General features: G+C 46.4%; 2 protein-coding genes across 2 annotated transcripts in view; both read right to left on the bottom strand.

Annotated features, from left to right (window-relative positions):
* The window catches only part of LOC135317006 (germ cell-less protein-like 1), a 108,326-nt gene extending 106,513 nt beyond the window's left edge, over window positions 1-1,813 (bottom strand). Inside the window, exons 1-2 of the mRNA XM_064472518.1 lie at window positions 1,440-1,813; window positions 1,129-1,312 (exon numbers count right to left, since the gene is read on the bottom strand). Of these exons, the coding sequence (XP_064328588.1) occupies window positions 1,129-1,312; window positions 1,440-1,813 (558 nt within the window). The remainder of the gene's footprint in view (window positions 1-1,128; window positions 1,313-1,439) is intronic.
* An 886-nt stretch (window positions 1,814-2,699) lies between these two features.
* LOC135317061 (germ cell-less protein-like 1) lies at window positions 2,700-22,978 on the bottom strand. Its single transcript, XM_064472630.1, has 14 exons — window positions 22,678-22,978; window positions 22,045-22,168; window positions 18,318-18,414; window positions 17,394-17,491; window positions 16,789-16,901; window positions 15,973-16,038; window positions 15,720-15,804; window positions 15,397-15,487; window positions 14,775-14,915; window positions 10,102-10,171; window positions 5,540-5,615; window positions 4,499-4,644; window positions 4,171-4,258; window positions 2,700-3,460 (listed from the first exon to the last, which is right to left on the bottom strand). Exons 1-14 carry the CDS (start codon window positions 22,857-22,859, stop codon window positions 3,332-3,334), a joined length of 1,506 nt encoding a protein of 501 aa, XP_064328700.1. The 5' UTR covers window positions 22,860-22,978; the 3' UTR covers window positions 2,700-3,331.
* Window positions 22,979-23,271: the final 293 nt, after the last annotated feature.

Genomic DNA, 23,271 nt, shown 5'->3' with positions numbered 1-23,271 from the left:
CGAACTGGAAGATTCCTACCGTGATACCATTGATATGGCATATAGCAACCACAGAAGAGATCACATACAACATTATATAGCAATTAGCACCCTACCATTCAGTTCATTGGCTGTTTTCACCCAAAATCAAATCCCCTTGAGGCACATATCGGATTTCTCCATCCTTGCGCATCACCCACCAAGTGCACCCAGGTCCTCGAGCAAAAGCAATCCCATGAATGGGTTTGCCTTTACCCAAGACAGGAATAACCCAGACTGTTTTCCCCAGGGTACTTTTCACATGCACTACAGGGACTCTGTCCCCTTCCACAGTACGTAAGGGTTCTGCCTGGGCAAGGCCAGCTCTATTGGCAGATCCCCCAGTGCTGACTAACCAGGTGGCTTTTGCTAAATGTGTATCCCAGTGTTTGAACGTCCCACCCCCCCATTGCTCTCTGTAGTCTTTAACAGCCCAGTGAATCGTTCGATTTTCCCAGAGGCTGGTGCGTGACAGGGGGTGTGATATACCCACTCAATGCCGCGCTCTTTGGCCCAGGTGTCTATAGGGTTGTTTCAGAAATTAGTCCTGTTGTCTGACTCCATTCTCTCTGGGGTGCCATGTCGCCATAGGACTTGTTTTTCCAGGCCCAGGATAGTGTGTCGGGCAGTGGCGTGGGGCACGGGGTATGCTTCCAGCCAGCGGGTGCTTCCACCATGGTGAGCACATGGCGCTTGCCTGGGCAGGTCCGTAGGAGTGTGATATAATCAATCTGCCAGACCTGGAACCTTCTATCTTTTAGCTTTTAAGGTATCAGTTTGACTTTTTCCTCACACAGATGCACCAACCTTGAGCTTAGAGGAAGTGGTCCTTGAATACTGTCCAGCTCTTTTGGACCCCCCTGCCTTCTAGAGCCCTAACCCATGGGATTCCTCCAAACAGGTCTTTGAAGAGGCCAAAAGTTAGCACTCCTGAAGTCCAAGGTTGTAATCCTGCTTGTTGCCCTGCTTCTACCACACAGGATTCTGAACTCCACCATCTCACGGTCACTGCAGCCAAGGCTACCCTCAACCCTCACAGCCTTGACTAGACCTTCTGTTTGTTAGTATAAGGTCCAGCAGCACATCTTGCCTTGTTGGCTCCTCCAGCACCTGTGTCAAAAAGTTATCCTCAATGCTCTGCAGGAGCCTCCTGGATGGTGTGTGCCTCGCCATCTTGCTTTTCAGGCAAATATCACGGGGGTTGAAGTCACCCACGAGAACCAGGGCCTGCAATTGTGAGGGTACTTCTAGCTGGCTGTAGAAGGACTCATTGACTTCTTTCTCATCAGGTGGCCTATAGCGAACACCCATAACAGCGTCACCCATATTTCCCTGCCCTTGGATTTTTTCCCCATAAGCTCTCAACTCATTCTTCCTCCACCCTCTGGGCACAGCTTGATAAATTCCAGTTGCTCCTTCACATAAAGAGCAGCTCCCCCACCTCGTCTTGCTGGCCTGTCTTTCCTGAAAAGCCTGTGACTGCAATGAGATCATGGCCCTGTGACTGCACGCAGAGCTCCAGTCCCTCCTGTTTATTCCCCGTGCTGTGTGAGGACCCACTGTGGCCATGCACACCCTTGAGGTGGCTGGTCTCCTGCTTGTCATCTTGTGAGGCAGAAAAGGCACCTTTGTCACTGCTCTGGCTGGCCTGGCTTATTCCTCTGTTGGATGCAATGGCATTAGCACTGCCACCTTGGACCCCACCAGCCGAGTTCTTCAGCCTGTCTCTTTCCTCCAGTAAGAAGTACTGCTTTGTGGATTTAGGATGGCTTTTGTTTTGCTTGGTTGTTCCCATTAGGACGCATTTTCTTTGAACTCCTGGTCTTGTACTGGCACGTTCTCTGGCCACTCAGGGAGCAGGAGAGCAGAGCCTTCCAGTGAGTCAGCTGCTACACTGGGGACACTGATCTTCCTCCCTAGCAATTCGCTCCTCGTTGGTCTGTAGACAGGACTTTATTGCTACTTTTTTTTTTTTTTTTTAGGATAGATGTACCTATCTCTCTACAAGCAGCAAATTATTGATCCTTGCAAGAGGAATTTGCCTCTTCCCTTTTTGAAGTCAAAGGCCTTGTAGAGAGAAGGACCATATTCAGTCACCCAAGATGTATGAGGAGCACCAGAGGTGCACCAATCTCTGCCCCGGAAGCAATTTTTAGTAACTGACTGCAATTATATATAGGCTTCCTTATTTTTGTACTTTCCATACAGTGTAGTGCTCCACTCCCCTTTGCCACAATTGCTGCTCCCAGTCAGTGACAAATAAAATGGGGGGGGTGGGGGAGAAAAACCAACCACCCCAGAAAATTCTGGGGGAAGCTATGCTGTGTTTGGGTTTCTGTGCTCCCCTCACTCCTGCACTGAGCCACTCCTTCACGATCCCTTAGCAAGGGCCCCTGCGCCACCGGCCCCATTCCAAATCCCTGATCCTGTCCTGGGAACAAGGACCAAAGCTGGGAAGGGATTTGTTTCTTTGCACTGACAGTCCCTCCACAGCCGGGAGGGCGAGGGAGGGCAACGTAGGACCAGGACACCCACAGATCACGGGAACGAGTCGTTAATGTCTGCAAAAAATGATTCTCAAGATGAGTTTTGTGCAAGCTCTTGCTCCGTATCCCACGTGCCCGTCGCACTGCAGGGTGGCGGTTCCCCAGCAGCCAGGGCACACGTGCGCGGGGGTGTGCGGGCCAGGGCTGCGTCTGCACGCAGCAACGGCTTGTCCAGGTGAGCAGGGGCGGTGGGTGGCCCCGGGAGCCAGCGGGGTGCAAGGGCAGAGCAGGACCTGGTCCTGAACAGGAGGCGCTGAGCCCTCAGAACAACGCAGGAGCCCTGGGGTGGCTCAACCCAGCACCAAAGCTGGCATTACCGAAAAGCTGGGTATTTTAAAACATATAGAAAGAATGAATACAGTGTACCTCTTACACTTGACCACAAAAGAAACAGAATGCGGACCTGGTATTTACAGATCAGTCATTTAAAAAAAAAAAACCAACCCACAAACAAATAAGACACTACAAAAACCACGCGTCCTACAATGCGTGCTCAGAATCTGACAGGAAAGTTCGTAAGATGTCATTCACACAAACTCCCCCTGTCCCATTTGGCTCAGTTTTCACCCAGGAAAATAAAAAGTCTAACATTTCTTAACCACGGAATGGCTACTGTCTGCAGGTGCAGAACAGAAATTAAAAAAACATATGGGATAACTAGTTTTGGCCTACACAATTTCTGATGATCTTTTCAGATATGCATAGGAGTATACTAAGGCCATATATATATATATAAAATATATAGATATATAATATATAAAGAGGTCTCAGGTTTCTGAGTTATCTGGCAGTGCCTCGCTGTCGGTCGGCTTCTCTGGCGATGTGTACAAAAAGTTACAGAAGATGTAGAGCGGGAAGGTCAGGAGGCTTCTGTCCAAATTCATCACTATCTGCTCCTGTAAAGCAAACACAGTGGACATTTGAGCATTTGCGTAGCAAGTGAGGCCATTACAGGGAAGTACATCAAAAAGCACCGAAACTGGTACTAACAGTCCTTCTATACATTTTAATTAACATGTATTCAAAAAGCAGAGATAAAAAACCTCAAGACAGTAATTCACCTTCACCTTCAGCAGGTGTTTTGTAATATTAACACTGACAAGCTATTCTGAAATTGCTTACAGCCCTTGCCCCAGGGCTGCCGACCCTTCTGCATCAGAGGAAACAGAACCGTGAGAAACGGCTGAGCAAACTTTACCTTCAAGCACATTGGAGATAAAGAGGGATTTTCTGCATTTGCAGGGAGAAAGTCTCTATGTACCCACCACATACATATCACTGCTGATTAGCACTTAAGACACTTGATGATCAAGTCTTTCACATTCCTTACTGAATTCTGCTGTCACAGAGGGTGGAAATGGGCACATTCTCTTAATAAACTCCACTCCTCTCTGAGGCTTTTGGGTCTTTGTTTAACAGAGCAATGAATACCACCCTTGAACAACAGGCAGGGATTCTTTTAACTCTTCAGCTTACAACGCAACAGAGTCTTCAAACAAGCTCCAAGTTTGCCTCTAAATGAGCAGGAGCCTGATGGACATACTATTCAGATGGGTAATCTCACCAGTGCTGGAAGTCTGGGAAGGCAAGCAGTCTCCAAACATACCTGGTCCTTCTGAAAGGTTAGAATCTGATATCCTGTTGTTCTACTGAAAGTAACTTTCCCGCTGCTATCAAAAGAGGTTACACGTAACCTAGGGACACAACAACAGTTAAATTAGTTTCCCATAACGTAGTTTTTCCGGCACAAAGAGTTTGTCCCAAGGAGACAGAATGGCATTTTCAAACATAACTAACCTGGTGGCAACAAAATTTAATGCAAGGGATGAGTTAAACTTGGATCCAAAAGAATGGATCCATCAGATGGAAAGACTTAGTTACAGTAGGAGATCTTAGCACACGCCACAGGCTCTGCCTCCTTGGTGATTATTTACCTGAAGGCTATGTTTCTCCGAGGCTGCAGACTGACTGATCCACTGCACGGCTGATCCAGCGTATTCCGCTTGAAAATGATGTAACCATTTGTATAAGTGACAAGAAGGTCAAAGCCAAAGTTGAACCCAGTCCACCGCCAGCAGTACTGAAGAGCACAAGTTAAAAAACACAGAAACAAACCAGCCCCTCTGAGCACTGGCCACAACACAAATGAGAAGTGCCGCTTCTCCAACAGCTCAAACTTGGGACCGGGATCCTCGGCTACAGAGATGTCTGGTGGATTCAAGGATCCTTGCCAACACCTCTTTGAGACATAAGACGCCCCGGTAGGCAACCACTCACTGTAGCGGCCAGCCTTTGCAGGCAGACGAGTACACGAGACAAGCTTCGCGTCAGCTGCCTTCCAAACATACGGAAATACATTTCACACAAGCGGATCTAAAATAGTTCTGCATCCTGGTACCTGCTGCTGTATGTCTGAGCAGCACTTAACTACACACCCCATTCGTGCTTAAAGTGCTCCTCGGAGTACAACAGCCTCATGTTAAGTGACTTCAGTGGGGAAGAAAATATTCATGTCTCCTGTGCTCTCACAGGACCTGCTACCTAAAGACACACAGACGTACACGGAACACAGCGGGGTTCTGGCTGTGGCTGTTACACAGTTTATCTGGAAAGCTTCCTTTTCCAGTTAAAAAGAAAGGGACATCAGTGATCAGAGCTTTATTTTAACTGAATGTATTTTACACGTCTCCGATGATAAGTCATGGCTACATTCCCTCCTTTCATGCAACAGAGGTTTTTCCAAACACGGGCTTGCTTGCAGTGCCAGAGCACAATTAAGTCACTAACTCCTTATTCATCTCAAAGACAGCAAGCCTTTTCATCCTTCTAGGGAGAATAAAATAATTTCTTTAACGTAGCATCTCCGTTACCTCTTTTTGATGCAGTTTGACAATTAAGACCAACGTGTTTTGAAAATACCTAGCACGTCTAAGACGTGTCAGCTGCGCACAGACGTAGCCACGTGCCGTACTTACATGGCCACCCTCTGCAAGTTTTCGACCACACCTCATGCTGTTTCCTTCCAGTTCCTCTTTATTTACTTCCTGAGGCCTACAAAAAAAAAGGGCATCTTTAAGGATACTTAAACAGCTTTGTACGGTACTTTAACGTGGAAGAGCTGAACAGACCCCAGTAAACCGGTCTGAGCACACAGCTGACCCTTCTCTGTGCCCAGGTTAGACTAGATGACCTGCCAGGGTCCCTTCCAACCCGAATCATCCCGTGAACATCCGACTACTCTACAAAACTGCAATATAAGCCTCGGTAGGTAGGACTTTTACCAGAGAACCTTTCCAGGTATGGATATAATAGCCGTTGCAATGACATGCATTCCCCAATCCTCCTAAAAGAACCAAGTCCATTTTAAACACGGTAGTCCCGACTTACTAGGCACAAACATCAACGAGTGCTGCTGCTGAGGAACAGCTGCAGGACTCTGCAAAATAGCAGCGCTATGAAGCGGCACCCAGAGCGACACTCAAAGATTTCTCAAGCGGCTGGAAAAAAGTTTACCCCCAGCGACCACCAAGTGCCACGAGCTCTTGGTTCTGGCATCCTACACCAATATGAACTTGTTTCACCCAACAGTTTCCACTGCCGCTTCGGCACATAGAGAAACCTTGCAGAGCCGGCATGAGTAAAATCAGGCCCAGTTTTCCAGAGGTATGTTACTCACTTAACTTTAGACACGATGACATCGTTAACCAAATAAGCAACCATTGCCAGAAAGTCTTCAAGTTACACTGAGGACAAACGCTTGAAGTGAGTAGCATAAATCGCAATGAAAGGCAACCCCCACCACCACCCCCACGTTAAATTATGAACCTGCACTACCAAACAACACACTTCAAGCTCCACAAGCAAGAAGAAACGCTGCACCTCTTCTCTTCCTACTGTACAAACACCGCAAGAGCTTGTGGCTATGCCTTTTACGAACAAGCTCGGTCTGTGGTCTTTTTGCCCCGTTTCTGTAAAAACCAGTCCTGGACGCTTAAGTATTTTATGATTAAGTTAAGCAAACACGCTAATCATGCTAACCAAACTCATCCAAGAACCTCCCACGTGCTTTCTACACACCTTCTAGCTGAACTGCTTACGTAGCTGACCCAAATTCAGTAATGGTGATAAAAGGTTCATTTCTGTTTAATTAGTGACAACTTTCATAAACATTAGTACATAATGTCAGAGAGACGGTAACATTCCCCCCTCGCAATTCCTCGAGCAGCCTCAGAAGATGCAAAACTTCCAGCTGTAACCGCTTACGCTGGCCTACCACGTGCTTAGCGAACAGTCAAGTTATCCTATTTCCTTCTTAAACACCACCAAAGAGACCATTAGAATAGAAATGACTCCAGTCATGGACTTGAAAGATCTCTCTCGCATCTGCCACAGAACACATGTTTAATTAAAAAAAGCAGCGATCCACTTTAGCACAACAAGTAAACCTTGAGCAGCTACAGTTCAAAGTCACAAACTCCAGTATTACACTCAAAAATTCCCAAATTCTGGAGTGAGGAAAATGTTTAGTCCTTTTAAATGCAAACTACATAAACAAGGAGAGAAACATTTTCTCCTCCTCTCTGAAGTTATCAAAAGAGCAAACCACATCACATGTTTCAAAGCAATGTAATTTCCATGCTGGCAGCCCTAGAATAAGCGGGTGCAATTACGCTCTGCTCCAGGTGGGATATGAAAATAGAGCCTTACTTCAGCTCACTGGGAGTCAGACCTCACATTTCACTCGGCTTGACTGAGTTTGCATCCTTATCTCTAAGGAAAAAACGTGTTAAGATACTGATACAGGCAGTAAGTGCGAGAGGAAGGGCAGCAGATCTGGATCAAAGGATGGTCTTATAAAACCCTAATTCTTTTCTTTCAGCTACCGGTTGGTCCAACATCCAAAATATTTGCTTTAATACAAAGGAACAGTTTCATGTCTTCCCTTCTAAGACATGAGTTACGGACCACAGGCATCTCACTGCAGGGTGGCAGTACGGCTTGCCAGTAGAAGACAGAGAAGTGGTCTCAGGATTTCAAACATCATCTCAGAGATTGCGTGCTGTGGACTAGCGACAGAACAATTGAACTGCACACGACTCCAGGGAAGCCCTCCGTGCACGCATGTGCGTGCACCCCCCATCTCCCTCCCACATGACTCCAGAGAACACCCTGTTCAGGGACAATCAGGCCATTATTGACTACAAAACAAACAGCAACCTGGATGCCACCTTGAACCATTAAGCTTGTAAACTACCAAAGTTAGAAGCAAAAACATATTGAGAAGAAACACTACATCTCACCCACTAATAAGTGGGCCATTGCCATCAGCGAAAGACCTTGGCAATAAATGCCATAATAAGAGATTCGGGCGGATGTCTACTGTTCAGTAAACTTTCTCTGCCTCAGATTTTTCACTTCTAGCTGTGTTTAAAAAAAAAAAAATCCCATACTAAAGAAAACTAGACAAGCAAGAAAAACATGGAAAAATACTCTGCTCCTTCCAAGAGTCACTGAAAGCATCAGCCCTGGAGTTGAACATGCAAGTTGCTCATTTTAAAAGCTGGTATGACCCCCATCATCTGCACTTCAGTTTTGTATGAGAGCTTGCTTTTTCAGAAGCAGGTGTATCTAACGGCTGACAGTTAAAACACTCTCCCTGCATTACAGTGAGTTACCAAAAGACATCAAAAATAAGCAAATACCAAGTCTTATCTTGAATAAGAACTCGGATGACTATGTTAATACTTGCTTTCATGCTAATTGTGGTTCCCATATGAGCTAGATGGTAATGCGCACTGTACATTCGCTTACTGTTAGATACATCCATGACTGCATTACAAGAAAAGTCTTCCCAAGCAAACAACAGTCCCAGAAACAAGCTATGACCACCCGACATTAATCTTTAGGAGCTGAAATGACGACATTCATAATGACGTACTTTACCTCTTCCGTTTTCTGGAGCACTGCTATTGACAGAGAGAACCGCTTCTTAAAGATCCTCTTAAGGCCAAAGTCAGAGTTTTGGGCATTTTTAACACTCTTACATAACACCAAAAGGAAGCGATTAAGGAAATATTTCCTATATAATACACAATTAAGCCACGGAAGCCACTGCCACGGGGTGTTGGGGCTAAAGCGTAAGCTGTTTCAAGACAGAGCTATGAGTACTTAAGAATAGGTCTATTGGTGGTTGGTCGTTCACTAACGATCCAGTCAAAACCTCCGGGTGGAAAATCCTGAACCACTCGCTGCCACAGAAGTACATCAAGAGAACACTCACTCTTCACTTCAAAAGGCAGGTGGGAGATCTGTAACTCTACCGCTGAACGCTGCCACAGACTGCACGGCCTTTGGTTCAAGTCAGGCTCAATGCAATGTGGCAAAACCAAGCAGAAGGGAACAGTTTGTGGTCACGCGCATACATGTCACATCTGTTAAATCACCATGCCTCGCTGCCCAAGCCACCACTGACGATCCTTGTGAGGCACAGGCTGAAGAAACCCAACTACACGTTATGCGCACAGACGCCAGTCAGGGTGTTCCACTAAGCACAGCTACCTGTACATCTCTGAAAGGGCACAGAAACATAGCAGTCGTCATGGCATTTCCTCAAGGGCGGTGCAGTGCTGTGGTGGTGCAGCCCCCCCACCCCTCTGAGATCCCAGGGTGAGCCCTATTGTGTTGTTATCTTGGTCACAACGACCTGGGCCTCAGGCAATCTCTGACCACACCTGGGCCATCTGCCCCCTGACCTGCGTACCAGAATTGTGGCCAGAATGTAAAATATTGACCAAAGCCAATCATCTCAATCCTATAAATAGTGATCCAAGACGGAGACCTTTTGAGCTCTCCTGCACCGCAGCCGGCCACGTGACCCTGTATCTCCTGTGGGCTGGGACGCCTCTCAGGGTAGGTTTTGCAAGGATGGAGGGATCTTCTGTTGACGTTTTTGCGAGGACTCAAAGGCCTGATTTTGCGAGGTTCACCGGCCGTGCGCTGATGAATATCAGCACATAAATGTGAGTAATTCATGAAACTCACAAAAAGATAATTTTTACTCACAGGTTAACCTCGGGGGGTATGTTTGTGTGCAGTGTGAATATATATATTATCCCTATTCACATAAACCATTGACCAAGCCTGAGACTAAGATTGGACCTAGCCGCACCTAGGCTCCTCACTGAAAGGAGTTTAGAAAGCAAGGGCATCTCTTCTGAACCTTGTGACTCAATGGGAGGGTCCTGCTTATCCCCTGCATCCACGATCCCTCTGTGAACCATTCTAACTTGAGCATAACTGAATTTTCCTTTGTGCACTTCTTCTAGGCAAGTAATGGAGTGACCCTTCCCATTCTCCAATGTTTAACTAAGTCACTATATTGAATTCAAAAAATTCCACCACATTGCTGTTTTCAATTGGCTGATGCTGTTAAGAACCATACAACCTGGAACTCCAAAAGTTCATCTTGTCAGAATTTATATGAGAGGAAATTTTCTAGTTTAAGAAAGAGAGAAAGGAAAGCCTGTAATATACCTACCCAATATCATTGCCTTGTTCTGCTCTGAGCACGGCAAGCCACTGCTGTTTGTAAACAGAGGACAGCCATTCTAAAATTGAAAAACAACAAGAACAAAAAAATAAGCTTGGTGTCGTCTTTGGAGCCGGGAATGGGGGTGTTCATAGGCACTTGAAATATAGAAATAAAATCACATTGCAATAATAAGGTTACACTTATTAACTGAACGGCCTGTGCAAACCCACCACCTGATAACGCGCGTGTGTGATTCAGCTCCAGGCCGCAGGTACAGAAGAGGCAGTTCAGATAAAAATCAACTGCTAACACTGAGTAACTCAGGACTATTTTCATCTTATCAAGCATCCACGGTTGCCAGAAGTGATGCAACTCAACATGTTTTCTCAGTGCGCTAAGTTCTGTTCAGCCAAGGAGCTGGGTAACAAGCTCTTAGGAGAAGATGCCACTCTCTGAATCCCCAACAGAATTCTACACAAGTTAAACAAGAGGAAAACAGAATCAAAAGATAAAGGAAACAGTGCCTTATCACAGGTATGGTAAAAACAAACAGAACAGAAGCTGTCCCCTACTAGCAATAAACATAAGCCATGTCTTCCTCTGAGAACACCAGGAAGATGGTACGGAGAGCTACCGAGGTGATCAGGGGGCTGGAGCATCTCCCTTGTGAGGAAAGGCTGACACACTTGTGCTGGTTCAGCCTGGAGAAGAGAAGACTGAGGGGGGATTTCATAAATACCTATAAGTATTTAAAGGGCGGGTGTCAGGATGATGGGACTAGGCTCTTTTCAATAGTGCCCAACGCCAGGCCAAGGGGCAACAGGCACAAGATGGAACATGGGAGGTTCCACCTGGACATGAGGACAAACCCCTTCCCTGTGCGGGTGCCAGAGCAGGGGCACAGGCTGCCCAGAGAGGCTGTGGGGTCCCTTCCCTGGAGACATTCACCCCCCGCCTGGACACGGTCCTGTGCCCCCCCTGCTCTGGGGGTGCCTGCTCAAGCAGGGGTGGGACGGGGTGAGCTCCAGAGGGCTCTTCCAACCCCCACCACTCTGTGATTCTGCGAAGATTCTGTCAGCTGTATTAATTTAACAGCTGCAACCAAGAGATACAGCAGAACAAAACCTAACAGCTGCTAAGGCAGTTACACAGAAGGGATCAGAAGCAGCCAAAAGCCCAGCACATAAGTTCTTTTCAGTCAAGCTAATGAACAGCGGCAAGTCCGCAAGGTCTCAGATGAGAACAAACTCTAGGGAGGAATGGACTGGGATGGCAGGAGCGGTGAGAACCACCGTTAGCAGGAAAACAAAACAGGTTGGTTGCTGCTGAGGGTGACAGAAGGGTGAGAGCACAGTGCTGAGATCGCCTTCGGAGTCCCAGATTCAAAACATAAAACCAGCCCTTGCCCTACTGACTCCCGAGTTAAGATTCAGGCTGTGATAGGACCAAAATGGGAATTCACCAGAGCGCAACAGAAAGCATTACAATGATTTAAGGAAAAGTGCACAGGTGAGGAACAGAGAATGGATGTGCTAGGAGGAAAAAGAAACAAAAAAACAATCAGGAGACAGAGCATCTTCGCTATTTTTGTATATGAACCTATGTCATACACCATATTTCAACTGTAGTTCACCTGTTAATCTGTAAAGGTTAAGAGGAAAAATACTGCTCAGGAAGTGTTACACCATTTCTTTCAACTCTTCAACATGGTCACCTTCTTTATACCTCCCTGAGAACTATTTCATCTAGAATAATCTAAAAGGCTTACACCACAATACAAACTGCCCAGCAATTTCCATGTTTCAAGGCTCTCTTGGGTACGATGCAATCACCTCAGACACTGGATGCTGGCAGCATCAGTTCAAAAGGGCACCACCAATATTTATCCAAGCCTCCTTTTAAAGGACGAGCAAAAGTTCCTGATCTTAACACAGCTTTTGGCTACACACCACCACCAACAGATTACAAGGGCCATCCAGTATTAACCTCTTCACTTACACTTCATTACACCTGTAGAGGTCTCCACATCACGCTGCTCTTCCCTCCCTGCTCTCCCAGTTCCCTTGGAATTCAAGTTTGGGGTTTTTTTCCTTTTTTTTAAATTCATTATCAGTGGTAGAGCACATTCTTTTTCAATAAGTACAGGCAAACCAGCCTCAAAGTTGCAATTAATCTCGTAACAATGTAAGAACATTCTTCCTCTGACGTATGTAGGCAGAAGGCTGCTGGGTTTGAGCACAGACACAAAATCTGTCCGCTGAAGAACACTAAGAAAAGGCTGCCCGTCGCAGTTCTGGTAAGCGATAACAAACAGCAACGTTAAGAGAAGGAAACCAAGCACAGTACTGGCAAATGTCTGGTTTGCAACATCTTATTCACATGCTGACACAGCCACTTGACATGAAAATAATCCATAGTTCTCCTCTGTCATCTTTCAATTAAGGATCTAAAGGGTCACTCACCCACAGTTACCTTATTTTTTAATACAGAATGAAGATGCCTTTGCACTATGATTACCATCCGCACCAATGTTAATCGCCAGATGGATTATACTGACTTTATACATCACTTAAGCATCTAAAATACCACCTATCCACGATCGGATCTGTTCTTCTAGGATTTATGCATAGTATAAACTGTTATCACTTGCTCGAGGTCAAACCCTGCCCCATCTACTGGTCATAACCGACCAAACCATTCACCCAAGCTCCACCTCAGCTCGACGCAGCGGTCTACGACACACTGCCTCCACCTGCTGTTCCAAGGACACTTTCAAATAGACGTTGTGAGCACAGGATAACCGAGTTCCTTCGTATTTGACTTTGCCAGATCTAGTGAGGAAGACAGTCTCTTCTCCATCTATGAAGGTATTAATCGAAGCCAGAAGCGAGAGCAGGGAAAGCCAGTGCATTTCAGCAGTGGTAACGGTTCACTTTCACTCAAGAGAGGGACAGATTTCTAGGGAGGGAAGGACCCTACTCCCTCCCCACAGCTACCCCCTATCAGAAAGTCCTAATTCAGCTTCTGATAGCGGCATTCTTTGAACATTTCAAAGTGTGAGAAAGAGGTGCTCAGCGTTATTGAGACATTCAGCTACAAAAAGCTGAATTCAGCTACAAAAAAACACATTATTTCTAGCAGAGACAGGATACGGCAGCACAAGGAAGGCAAACTAAAGTAACGCTCACTACATCACCTTAATGGCAAGGCAAGTGTTTTAAAAGCATCTAACAGTTTGACCAGGCTAGCAGGCTTCAAGAAAAATATCCCAACAAGTCTCCTCTGATATTGGACCATTATTGTGTTGACATCTATGGCAGCATGAAGGAAAAAGCCAATGTGAGATGGAAAAAAAAATTTTAATTTTAGAGGAAGGCAGCGGTGTAACTCAAGGACAGGTTAAAGAGTTATGTATGGCAAGAGCCCAAAGCGACCCCGAAGGCTACAGACAGATGGCAAGAACACAGTTGTCAAGAAGTTGCAAATAAGAGTGATGAACAGATCAATAAAAGCAGTCTTAATTCACATTTGGCAATTACATTGCTAAACGGACATCACAGGGACACGGACGGATGGATAGTTGTGCTGGGGACAGATATAGAAAAAAGAATCAATGCTGTGTACATGAGAGCTAGGGAAAAAACTGTCAGAGAGTCAAGATGCAAAATTCAATGCTAAGATTCAACTACAATAAGGAAAGACCGAACAGAGTGAAATATGGAGGTAGGACACCAGGAGCCAGATCCAGAGGCAGAGCAGGGGAAGTCCAAACACTGTTACAATGAGCACAACTCACTCTGGGGAGGGGAAAAATAAATAATAATATATAAATAAAAACAAAAAGGAAAAAGGAGGAGGGGCAGGTGTTTCACATGATAAAAGATATGAACGATGGTGGAAAAACACTTTCAAGTGAGAGCCCAACGGGGTTACTCATCTCCAGTTTCACTCATCTCTCAGCAGCCAAGTTTACACAGCTTCCAAGCAAAGAACAAAGCAAAGATGAGAATGCGGCTTCTTATCTTTCAGTGATACTGTAACATTAATAGCAGTGATCTATAACACATTAAATGGCATTTCACTCTATGGGCTTCAAAAAAGCACCAGGACCTAGAAGGAGGATGTATGCAAAATGCAATTAAAAGGACAAGAGCAGAATACGTCATTATCCCGTCTCCTCCAAAAACACCCGAAATACCTGTCAGTAAATAATGCTTGTCTTTGAGGAGGGGAGACGAGTTCACAGCACCTTGTGCTTTTGGTTTTCATTTTCAGGTATTACTCCAAATCCCAGCAAAAACTACCCAGCTCTTTGTACAAAGATAATGGCTACAAAACAGTTGAGTCGCAGCAAATTTTGCTCTCTCAGCAGTTTTTTTGCATGCCTGGGACTCAGGGGTCATTTAAACACAGATAACCTACCATGTACTGATTATAAAGTATTTTGATAAACTGACTGATCAACAAACGCTTAACACACCTACGTGTCTGTCTTTTAAGACTTTCATGCATGTAAATTTAATGTTCAACTTCTGCTGAATCTTCAGCCGCAATTCAGACATTGGAGATAAACACGCAAGTGATAAGACCAGCAAATACACCTCGATCTTCCCAATGACTCTATCACAGGCCAGGCTAGGAAAGGCACACAGAACTCGATCAGCTGAGTACTCGCTCACCTGAGGGCATTAGGGAATCTCTCTCAATAATTCTGGCTGACGCCAAGTCACTGATGATATACTGTAATCTCAAGTGTGTGAACACCGACAGGAACGCATTCCCCTGTTCCGATTCCAGGAAGGCAACGTCATCCTCAAAATCTGCAAGACGGAGCACTGGTATTACAAGTTGGTTTTCTAAATATTTTCCAGAGCGTATTTGTATTTGACATTGAGGTTTACTTTATTAAGCACAGAAAGTTTTTATGGAAAAGCAAACCATCTTTTGGAGCTAAACCCAAGAAATTACTTACACTCAAACCCTTTTGGCAGAACTGTTAGACCAAACTTTTCCTCTTTGGAAACACACACGTGCCTTCTAGCGAGAAGGCAACAAAATCTTATCCTAACTGAACAACAGCAGAAGCAACGAAGCAAAACTAGCGACCATGTCTGCTCACTTGAAACATGTGGACAAAACAGTGAAAAGGCTATCGGTGCTGAGACCCTGATCCCGGGGACTGCTGGCAGAGGCCAGCCTTCCCAGAGAGAAGAGGAGAAAGTTGGGAAGTGGAGGAAGACTATCGTATTTTACTTCTGACCAGCCTCTTCCACAACCCAAGGCCATGCCAATTAATCCTACCTCTCCTGCGCCTGGCAAACCACGCATCAGCTTCGGTTAAGAGTTGTTTCAAAGACCCATTCCAAGTAGGCACTAGCTGGAGGAACATCCACTAGGGAAAATAAACAAACTCTAGGGAGTTAATTGAAGAAGTCTTCAAAACAGTAATACATGCGTTATTAACAGCGCTTTTTCATAATGCATTAATTCCTACAAAGATTCTGATACTCTCTTAGATGCTTCCAGGAAATACCAAAGAGGTTAAAATTCTCATTGTGCTACAAATCAGCTACTACTCTGGAGTTCAACTTCATAAAGCCCCAGCCCAACCCTTCGCCAAGTACCTTTTTGAGAGCGGTGTACACATCCATTTCCACTTGCACTACAAGTAGGTCAGAAGAACTAATCAGCTGTTTCATGAGGTTTATGCTGAAAAAAGACAAGTCATCAAAGAATTCTACGAGACATACAGACAAAACCAAGAAAGCAAGCTAGGTAACAAGCAACCGTCAATAGCCTAGAAAGTCGTGTTGAGCGAGCTGCACGCTTTGGAAGAAACTGTACTTCACCACTGACAGTTAACTGACGCCTGAATACCTGAGGTCTTTGAAGAGCGCCACACTCTGGTGAGGCATCAGGTTATTCAAGAGCCATTCCAGGCACCTAGATTAAAAGCAAGGAATTAGTACCTTCCTTTTTTTCTTACATATCTCGACATTCAAGCACAGTTGCTCAGGCTCACAAAGCCTGGTTATGTACCGCGTGATTCTGAAATACTGCTTTAACGTGCCCAAGACATGAATGCATAAAAGTATGAAGGGGAGTTCTTTCAAAAACATGAACTTTACCATAACACTTTCCAAAATTTTCTGTAACTCTTAAAGTTGCATTTAGTGTCTCTCAGGGAAGAGTGAAAGCTATATTCCTAGTGCTGTTAATGCCACAAAAAGCCCTGAGAACACACTAATTCTCAGCAGAAGGAAGCAGCTAGCACTAACCTCAGCATTCTGCTCCAAAATGTCTAATTACCCCTCCTAATTAAGATAAACTCAAGCTCAAGTACTGAATATTAAAGCAGCTTTGAGATAAAAGAGTCAATGATGGCAAGTATTGTTTCACTGTCACGCTGAAGACCAAATATATTGTCTTTACTAGTGTACGTTAGTAATTAATTCATTCACAGCACAGGCCGATCAATCGACCAGAATCTACACCAAATTTAAGGTAACTGGTTATAGTAGAAACCTGAAAACTAAACAGAACAAGCAGAGCCCAAGCCAGATACCTTTAAAAAAAAAATTAAAAACCAAACAACAAAAAAACCGCCAACCTAACTGGACATTATCTCACCATTCATAAATTCACACTTCTAATTAGCAATGTACAAAGCAGCTCAGAGAAAGTAATTCTTACTTTTTCTTCACAGAGTCTAACCCATATGTTGCTGCTGAATTGTAATAACCACACACAGTTTCTGCATTAATGGTTTCCTTCATTGTTTCACCACATTGCTGGATTAAGTCATCCTGCGGGGAAGAAAAAAACCCACAAATATTCAAAGTTTTTATTTCCTAACTGAGGTTTCAAAGATTGTGCAGTTCATACAAGTTTTCATGCCTGAACAATTACCAGAGTCACACGTGCTACAGTGACCTCTGCTACTCTATCCAGAACACACAAACCAATCAATGTTCCTCAGAAAAACAGCTTTTTCTTAAGGATATATCACGTGAAAGAAAAGCTTAATGAATACTGTCAGGGTAGAACAAAGGAGCTGTTAAAACTTATTTTAGCCTACTTCTAGATATAATGCTCAAAATGGCGCTTAACATTACAACTGAATCTAAGCCATGCTATTTTGAAATAGAACCACTGTGTTACGTTTGGGGCTTTTTCCCACTTTGTACGAAAAGATTATTTATTTCTCCAGGTGAAACAATACGTGTGCGTGACTATGTTACGAACAGTTACCTTTAGCTGAAAAGAAAGCATAAAAATATTGCACATTTATTACTTACAAGCTGCAGCATGCAGGCTGCTGCTAAAAGGGCAACTACTCGACTGGGTTTTATTAATACATCATCTCTGTACAGCGAGCCAAAAGCCACCTGTAGAGCTGAAAAGAGTACAAGTGTCAAACTAAGACAGGACATACGAGCTCGGATAACTAAAAGAATCCTTAAATATAACCAAACCACTGCAACTCACACATTCTCTTCACTCCTGCTTGCTCAGGATAAAAAACTGGTATTTACCACCTCAAGCACACGCACATAAACAGAATACACAAAACATGGCAGTCACCGATGAAATACAGCCCCTTGCACCATTTAAACAAGATATTCATCTTAAAACAGCCACCAAGGCACGCCACGGGGCCACGTGCAGGACAGTAAAACTAGGTAAAAAGAAGAGAAATCTCATGCTCCTCCTCTGCAACTCATCACTAGTGTAACATTGAGATACTGCTGTGATGCTACAAATTTCTCTGTAATTCTTCTGAAAAACAAAACTCACAGTTCACTCCACGGTGCTTGGAACCATAGCAAAGCTTTCTGCCAACTCACATCGGTCCCCCGCGAGCCCCCCCCTCGGCAGCTTTTCAAGACCAGACAGATGAAGATGTGATCCACACTCCAACATTCGGATCTCCACAACAGTTGCACATATTGATCCCAAGAGCCCCGATGCCAAAACAACAGTACAAGCAGTTGCTTTCCAGCTGTGCTTCCCAGCTCAGAGGTACAAAAGTTAATTCAACTCTACTGGTGACCCGAGTTAAGCTCAGAACTGAATGAGCACAGAACTCATTCTTTCAAGTTTCTTATTTACTCGTTTGAAAATTATCCTTAAAAAAATTTTTTTTTCCAGTTAATTTTCTGTCAGGTTCAGCTTGAACGCTGAAGGTAGGAGTTATGTTAAAATAAAAGGTTCCCACTTACCTTCTGTATCAATGTTTGGGTCAGGAATCTCCAACTCTATGATGTTCATGCTAGATTCTTTCCAAGCTCCACTGAACATACTGGAAAAGTAGCCTGACTACATGAGGGAAGAGGAGAGAAAAAGAACTCAAGTAAGACACTTAATGCAAATTAAAGCTCTCAAAAGCAGCACACGGAACAAAAAAAAACCATTAATATTTACCTTCATGCAGAACAAAATTTATGAAGGGAACTTTTCATAATGCAAACCACTCTGACCTACTCAAGAAAGGACTAACTGTAGTTGCTCTATTTCTGAAAGGGAAAATGCGTCTAGGACGTTTGGACTACGTGTCTGCAATCAGAGTGAAGAAAGAGCTTTCAAGGGCCACAAAAGCCACACAAACTCTTTTCCTACAAACCACACCACCAATGGGGATATAACCAGTCCAAGAATTAAGTCCTTAATGTTACCGATGGACAACAAATCCTCCAGGCATCGCGGAATGCCTGTTCAGCTACTGGGGGGCTGGAGGGAAGAAAAGCATGCAAGACACACAAATTAATGTACAAGGTTGTAAGTCTCATACCAAGGACACATGCACATACACCACTTATGGAAATATACCTTTTCTTATAAAGTGTAAGGCATATAAAACTAGAATTTGATAGGTTTCCGTCCAAATGAAGTGAAATATACTGCTCTACTAGGATTCATGATTTTCCTTCTCAGCAGCAGATGTGCCCATTATGAGGTGCTATCACTCACTGAAGTTTACCTGAGAGATCAAAAAAATAAAGTCTATTTGTACAGCACCGTATGCCCTGACCTCTTAACTCAGCATTTCAACTCAGGGCAGCACATAACATGAAATCCAATTCTGATTTTATTTCATTACATAAATATTTCCATACCTTTGGCATATCCCCTAACTACGATGACATACGATACGCTACTCTAAAACCAGGACCTCAGTCATCTTGCCGATCCTCAGGAGGCTACCTTAGCTTTGCCATGTAGGCCAACTCCTCAGTTTCAGGAGAATTTATCATTTTAGTAACCAGTATCAGAGAAAATGAAACCCTCCATTTCTCAGACCTGCCACTCACAGGTAGAGCAGCACCTTGCTGTCATTTATCAAACTAAATGCAGTAGCTTGAGAGACTAGGGAAACAGAAACATACATCCTGAGAGAGGATGCTCAACAAGGCAGAGGAGTCGTGATTTCATTGACAGCGAGCTATTTTTAACACCCACAAATATTTTACCTTGAGAAACACCACTCCAACGACAGAGCATAAATTGAAATAGAAACCTGACTTAGGAGAACAGTTAACTTCACCACAAAACTTCATCTCACAAGAACATCGCTTGTACAATGACACCTCTACAGACCAAAACTGCAATTTTCAGAGTCTGTTCAAAAGCATCCACAGAAGCTATTTAATATTCAATTTTAGTCGTGCACCCACACTAAGTTTGAAGGGCTAGCTTCACGAACTTGAGACGGAGCAGCAGCACAATCACATCCACGATTAAAAGCATTGTCGCCAGCAACAGCCTAAGGACAAACCACCAAAGTGCCCACCCTGTTTATGCTGCACAACGTTAAGTCTGACTGTCCAACCCACTTATACCCTGCCTCAGTTTTACAAAGTTAAAAGCAAGCAGACAATTAAAGCTGTGTCTCCCAGCTGTCCCCCTGGTCAAACACAACCACTGCTCTATCCAGAGGTGGCGGCCTATGATCAACCTTGGGCTATATGCAAGTGACTTTTCTGCCTGCGTTTTACACGCTTCAAAAGGTTCTGATGCACGCAAAAGGCTTTTTCCTACAAGAAAGCAATGAAACAGGACCTAGACAGGCTGGAGAGCTGTACCCAGGGGAACCTCATGGAATTCAGCAAGAGCAAGCGCAAGGTCCTGCCCCTGGGGAGAAACAACCCCCCGCACCAGCACAGGCTGGGGGGGACCTGCTGGAGAGCGGCTCTGCTGAGAAGGCCCTGGCAGTGCTGTGGGGCAGCGAGGTGACCCTGAGCCAGCATCGTGCCCTTGGGGCCACGAAGGCCAACAGTGTCCTGGGCTGCATTCAAAGGAGCATGGCCAGGGCGAGGAGGTTATTGTCCCCCTCTGCTCTGCCCCAGTGAGGCCACATCTGGAGTGCTGCGTCCAGTTCTGGGCCCCCTAGTTTAAGAAGGACAGGGAACTGCTTGAGCAAGTCCAGAGGAGAGCTACCAAGGAGCTGGAACATCTCCCTTGTGAGGAAAGGCTGACAGACCTGGGTTTGGTCAGCCTGGAGAAGAGAAGACTGAGGGGGGATCTCATCAATGCTTATAAATATCTAAAGGGTGGGTGTCACGATGATGGGACTAGGCTCTTTTCAGTGGTGCCCAATGACAGGCCAAGGGGCAACAGGCACAAGTTGGAACATGGGAGGTTCCACCTGAACATGAGGACAAACCCCTTCCCTGTGCGGGTGCCAGAGCAGGGGCACAGGCTGCCCAGAGAGGCTGTGGGGTCCCTTCCCTGGAGACATTCACACCCCGTCTGGACGCGGTCCTGTGCCCCCCCTGCTCTGGGTGTGCCTGCTCAAGCAGGGGTTTGGATGGGATGACCTCCAGAAGTCCCTTCCAACCCCTATCGTCCTGTGATTCTGTGAAATTTCCCTTGCTGTGGCCAATGCAAGCAATTGCTGTACCTATACTGGAAACATGGCTTTAACACTACAACAACAAAAATCAAGAATTCACTTCTACCATCCCTTCTTACACCAGAGGAGCTGCATTCAACCTGCTGAGCATCTCCCAGTGCCATCTTCACCTCGTAACACATAAAACCATTTTGTGTTTCACTACAGCTAACACAGAAGCGCACACATTTTCAGGTGTAGTACCTGATGTTACTTTCTCTTCTCGCTTCAAATACATTGCTTTCCAGGTTAGACTCCCACGTTAAAGGTAACGGCACAACTGAATGAAACGTTTCAAGACAAAGCCATGGTTTCTCCCCACTTCTGTCATAGGAAAAGTAATAAAAGAGAACAGACAGTAAAGATAACAGCACTCTTCACTCCCAAAGCGCAAGACGTCATACAAAGAATTTCACCCTAACACGAGCCCAAAATAAAACGCTTGTAAGAAACAGCATCTTTTTTGTAGGTACGCACTAGGATTTATTCTTTTCAGAGCTTCTGTGCGAGGAAGCAGCAAGGAAGCCTTCATCCTTGGCTAGACAACAAATACAGAGACCCAGCACCAGCAACTTCCCTTCAGTTCCCTACCCTTGAGTCCCAATGAACACTAAAGTTGGACTGGGTCAGCAAGTGCTGTACAGACCCACTCCGGAAGCGCTTTCCTTGCTCTGCAATAATATTAACATCGCAGGAGACTCTCAGCCATTTCTTTAGCAAACAAGAACCTGTCCTCCGGACACCAAAAGACAGTTTTCAGGACTGTTTTCACAAAGGATGGGCCAAGGTTAAGATGATGAGATTAAAACAAAATTAAGTTGCAAGGGACAGAAACAAAGAAACTTTTCAAACACGAAGCTACAGCTACGCTTCCTAACATTACTATCAAAGGCACAAGGCATGTTGTGTAACTGCTTGCATCCACAGCGAGAGTGATAAGTCAGAAATGTAAGGGGAAGAAAAGGAAAGAAAAAAGCCTTGAGTCACACTTACCATTTACCAGACATTCTTTCATCACAAATACAGTTTCTCTTGCGAGGAAGAAAGGAGCCGCTTACCTGGCACAAATAGATCTTATGCAAGTTCCACTCCTCTCCCAGAGCACAAATTTTGACATCGCTGTTCTCCCCATTCACAAACAGAGTCTGATAAATATACTTAGAAGTGCTTTTCAGCTGTTTCCTATGCAAAAAGACAGAGACACACTCCTTCAAATTTGTCTGTTACAGAGGCAGCACCAGGTACCGGAAAGGGCTTTTTTCCTCCCCGTGAGGGACCAGCCTCCCCCCCCGCCGTTGCTCACCTCCCCTCTCTTGTTCACTGCAGCAGCTGCTGCTGGGACCTTTCCGAAGCAGACAAGAAACTCCCCCCTGGCCCCGGCCCCCCACCAACCTCACAGCGGCAGCCCTTCCCCTCCGCCCCTCCCTTTCCCGCACAAGACCCCGAAGACCGGGCTCGGCCCTCGAGCGCCCCGGGCCCTTCCCGCACAGCCCCTCACTCGCCCCCGGCCTCGCCGGGCCCCTCCGCCCCTCACGGCCCCTCCTGCCCGCCGCGCCACCTCAGGGCCAGCGCGACCGCCGCCAGCCCCGCAGCCCCTTCCCGCCACCCGCCCCTGACAGAGCCGCGTCCGCGGCCCGGAGCCCCCTCGGAGGCGGCCACCGCCGGCCCCGCAGCCGCGGGGCAGCCCGGACCTGCGGGGGGTGGTGAGGAGCCGCTCCTCCCGCTCGGCCTCGCCGTCGCTCTCGCTGTCGCCGGGGCACTCGGCCCCGCCGCGCTTCCTCTTGGCGCCTCGGCCGCCGCCGGCCCCGGCCGCCTCACGGCCGCGCGGGAAGCCGCCCCGCCGCCTCAGCAGCCGGCTGCTCAGCGAGCCCATCGCCGCCCCGCCGCCGCCGCCTCTTCATGAGGCCGCCCGGAGAGGAGCGAGACCGGCGGCGCCTCAGGAACAGCCGCTACCGGCCGCCGGCACCCCACCTCTGCGCCTGCGCGGGGAGGGGAGCGCCGCGCGTGCGCCGGCGGGGAGGGCCGCGCGTGCCGCGGCCGCGGCGGGTGCCGGGGTTTCCCGCACCGCGGCGGGGGGGCGCGATCGTGCGGGCGCGGTAACGCAGGCCGGTGCCAGCGGCGCCATCCCAGCTCCGTCCCGGCGGCGGGGAGCGAGGGGAACCGTCCGCGTCACGGAGCTGGAGTGGAAGCAGCCGCGGCAACGTGACTGCAGCAGCTGGGGGTGCAGGGTTGCGCCCCCAAACCTGGCCCGCCCCCCCCCCCCCCCCCCCCGTGACCGCCCTCGG

Source organism: Phalacrocorax carbo, chromosome 24 (assembly GCF_963921805.1).
Source record: "Phalacrocorax carbo chromosome 24, bPhaCar2.1, whole genome shotgun sequence".
Taxonomy (NCBI): domain Eukaryota; kingdom Metazoa; phylum Chordata; class Aves; order Suliformes; family Phalacrocoracidae; genus Phalacrocorax; species Phalacrocorax carbo.
This window is presented reverse-complemented; position numbering and strand designations above follow the sequence as displayed.

Excerpts from the sequence above, each read along its gene's own strand:
- LOC135317061 (XM_064472630.1), bottom strand. The coding sequence starts at position 22,859 with ATGGGCTCGCTGAGCAGCCGGCTGCTGAGGCGGCGGGGCGGCTTCCCG. Across the intron at positions 15,488-15,719 it reads TGTACACCGCTCTCAAAAAG|TGGATGTTCCTCCAGCTAGT; the intron begins GTACTTGGCGAA and ends TATTTTCCCTAG. Across the intron at positions 4,645-5,539 it reads AACTTGCAGAGGGTGGCCAT|TACTGCTGGCGGTGGACTGG; the intron begins GTAAGTACGGCA and ends TGTGCTCTTCAG.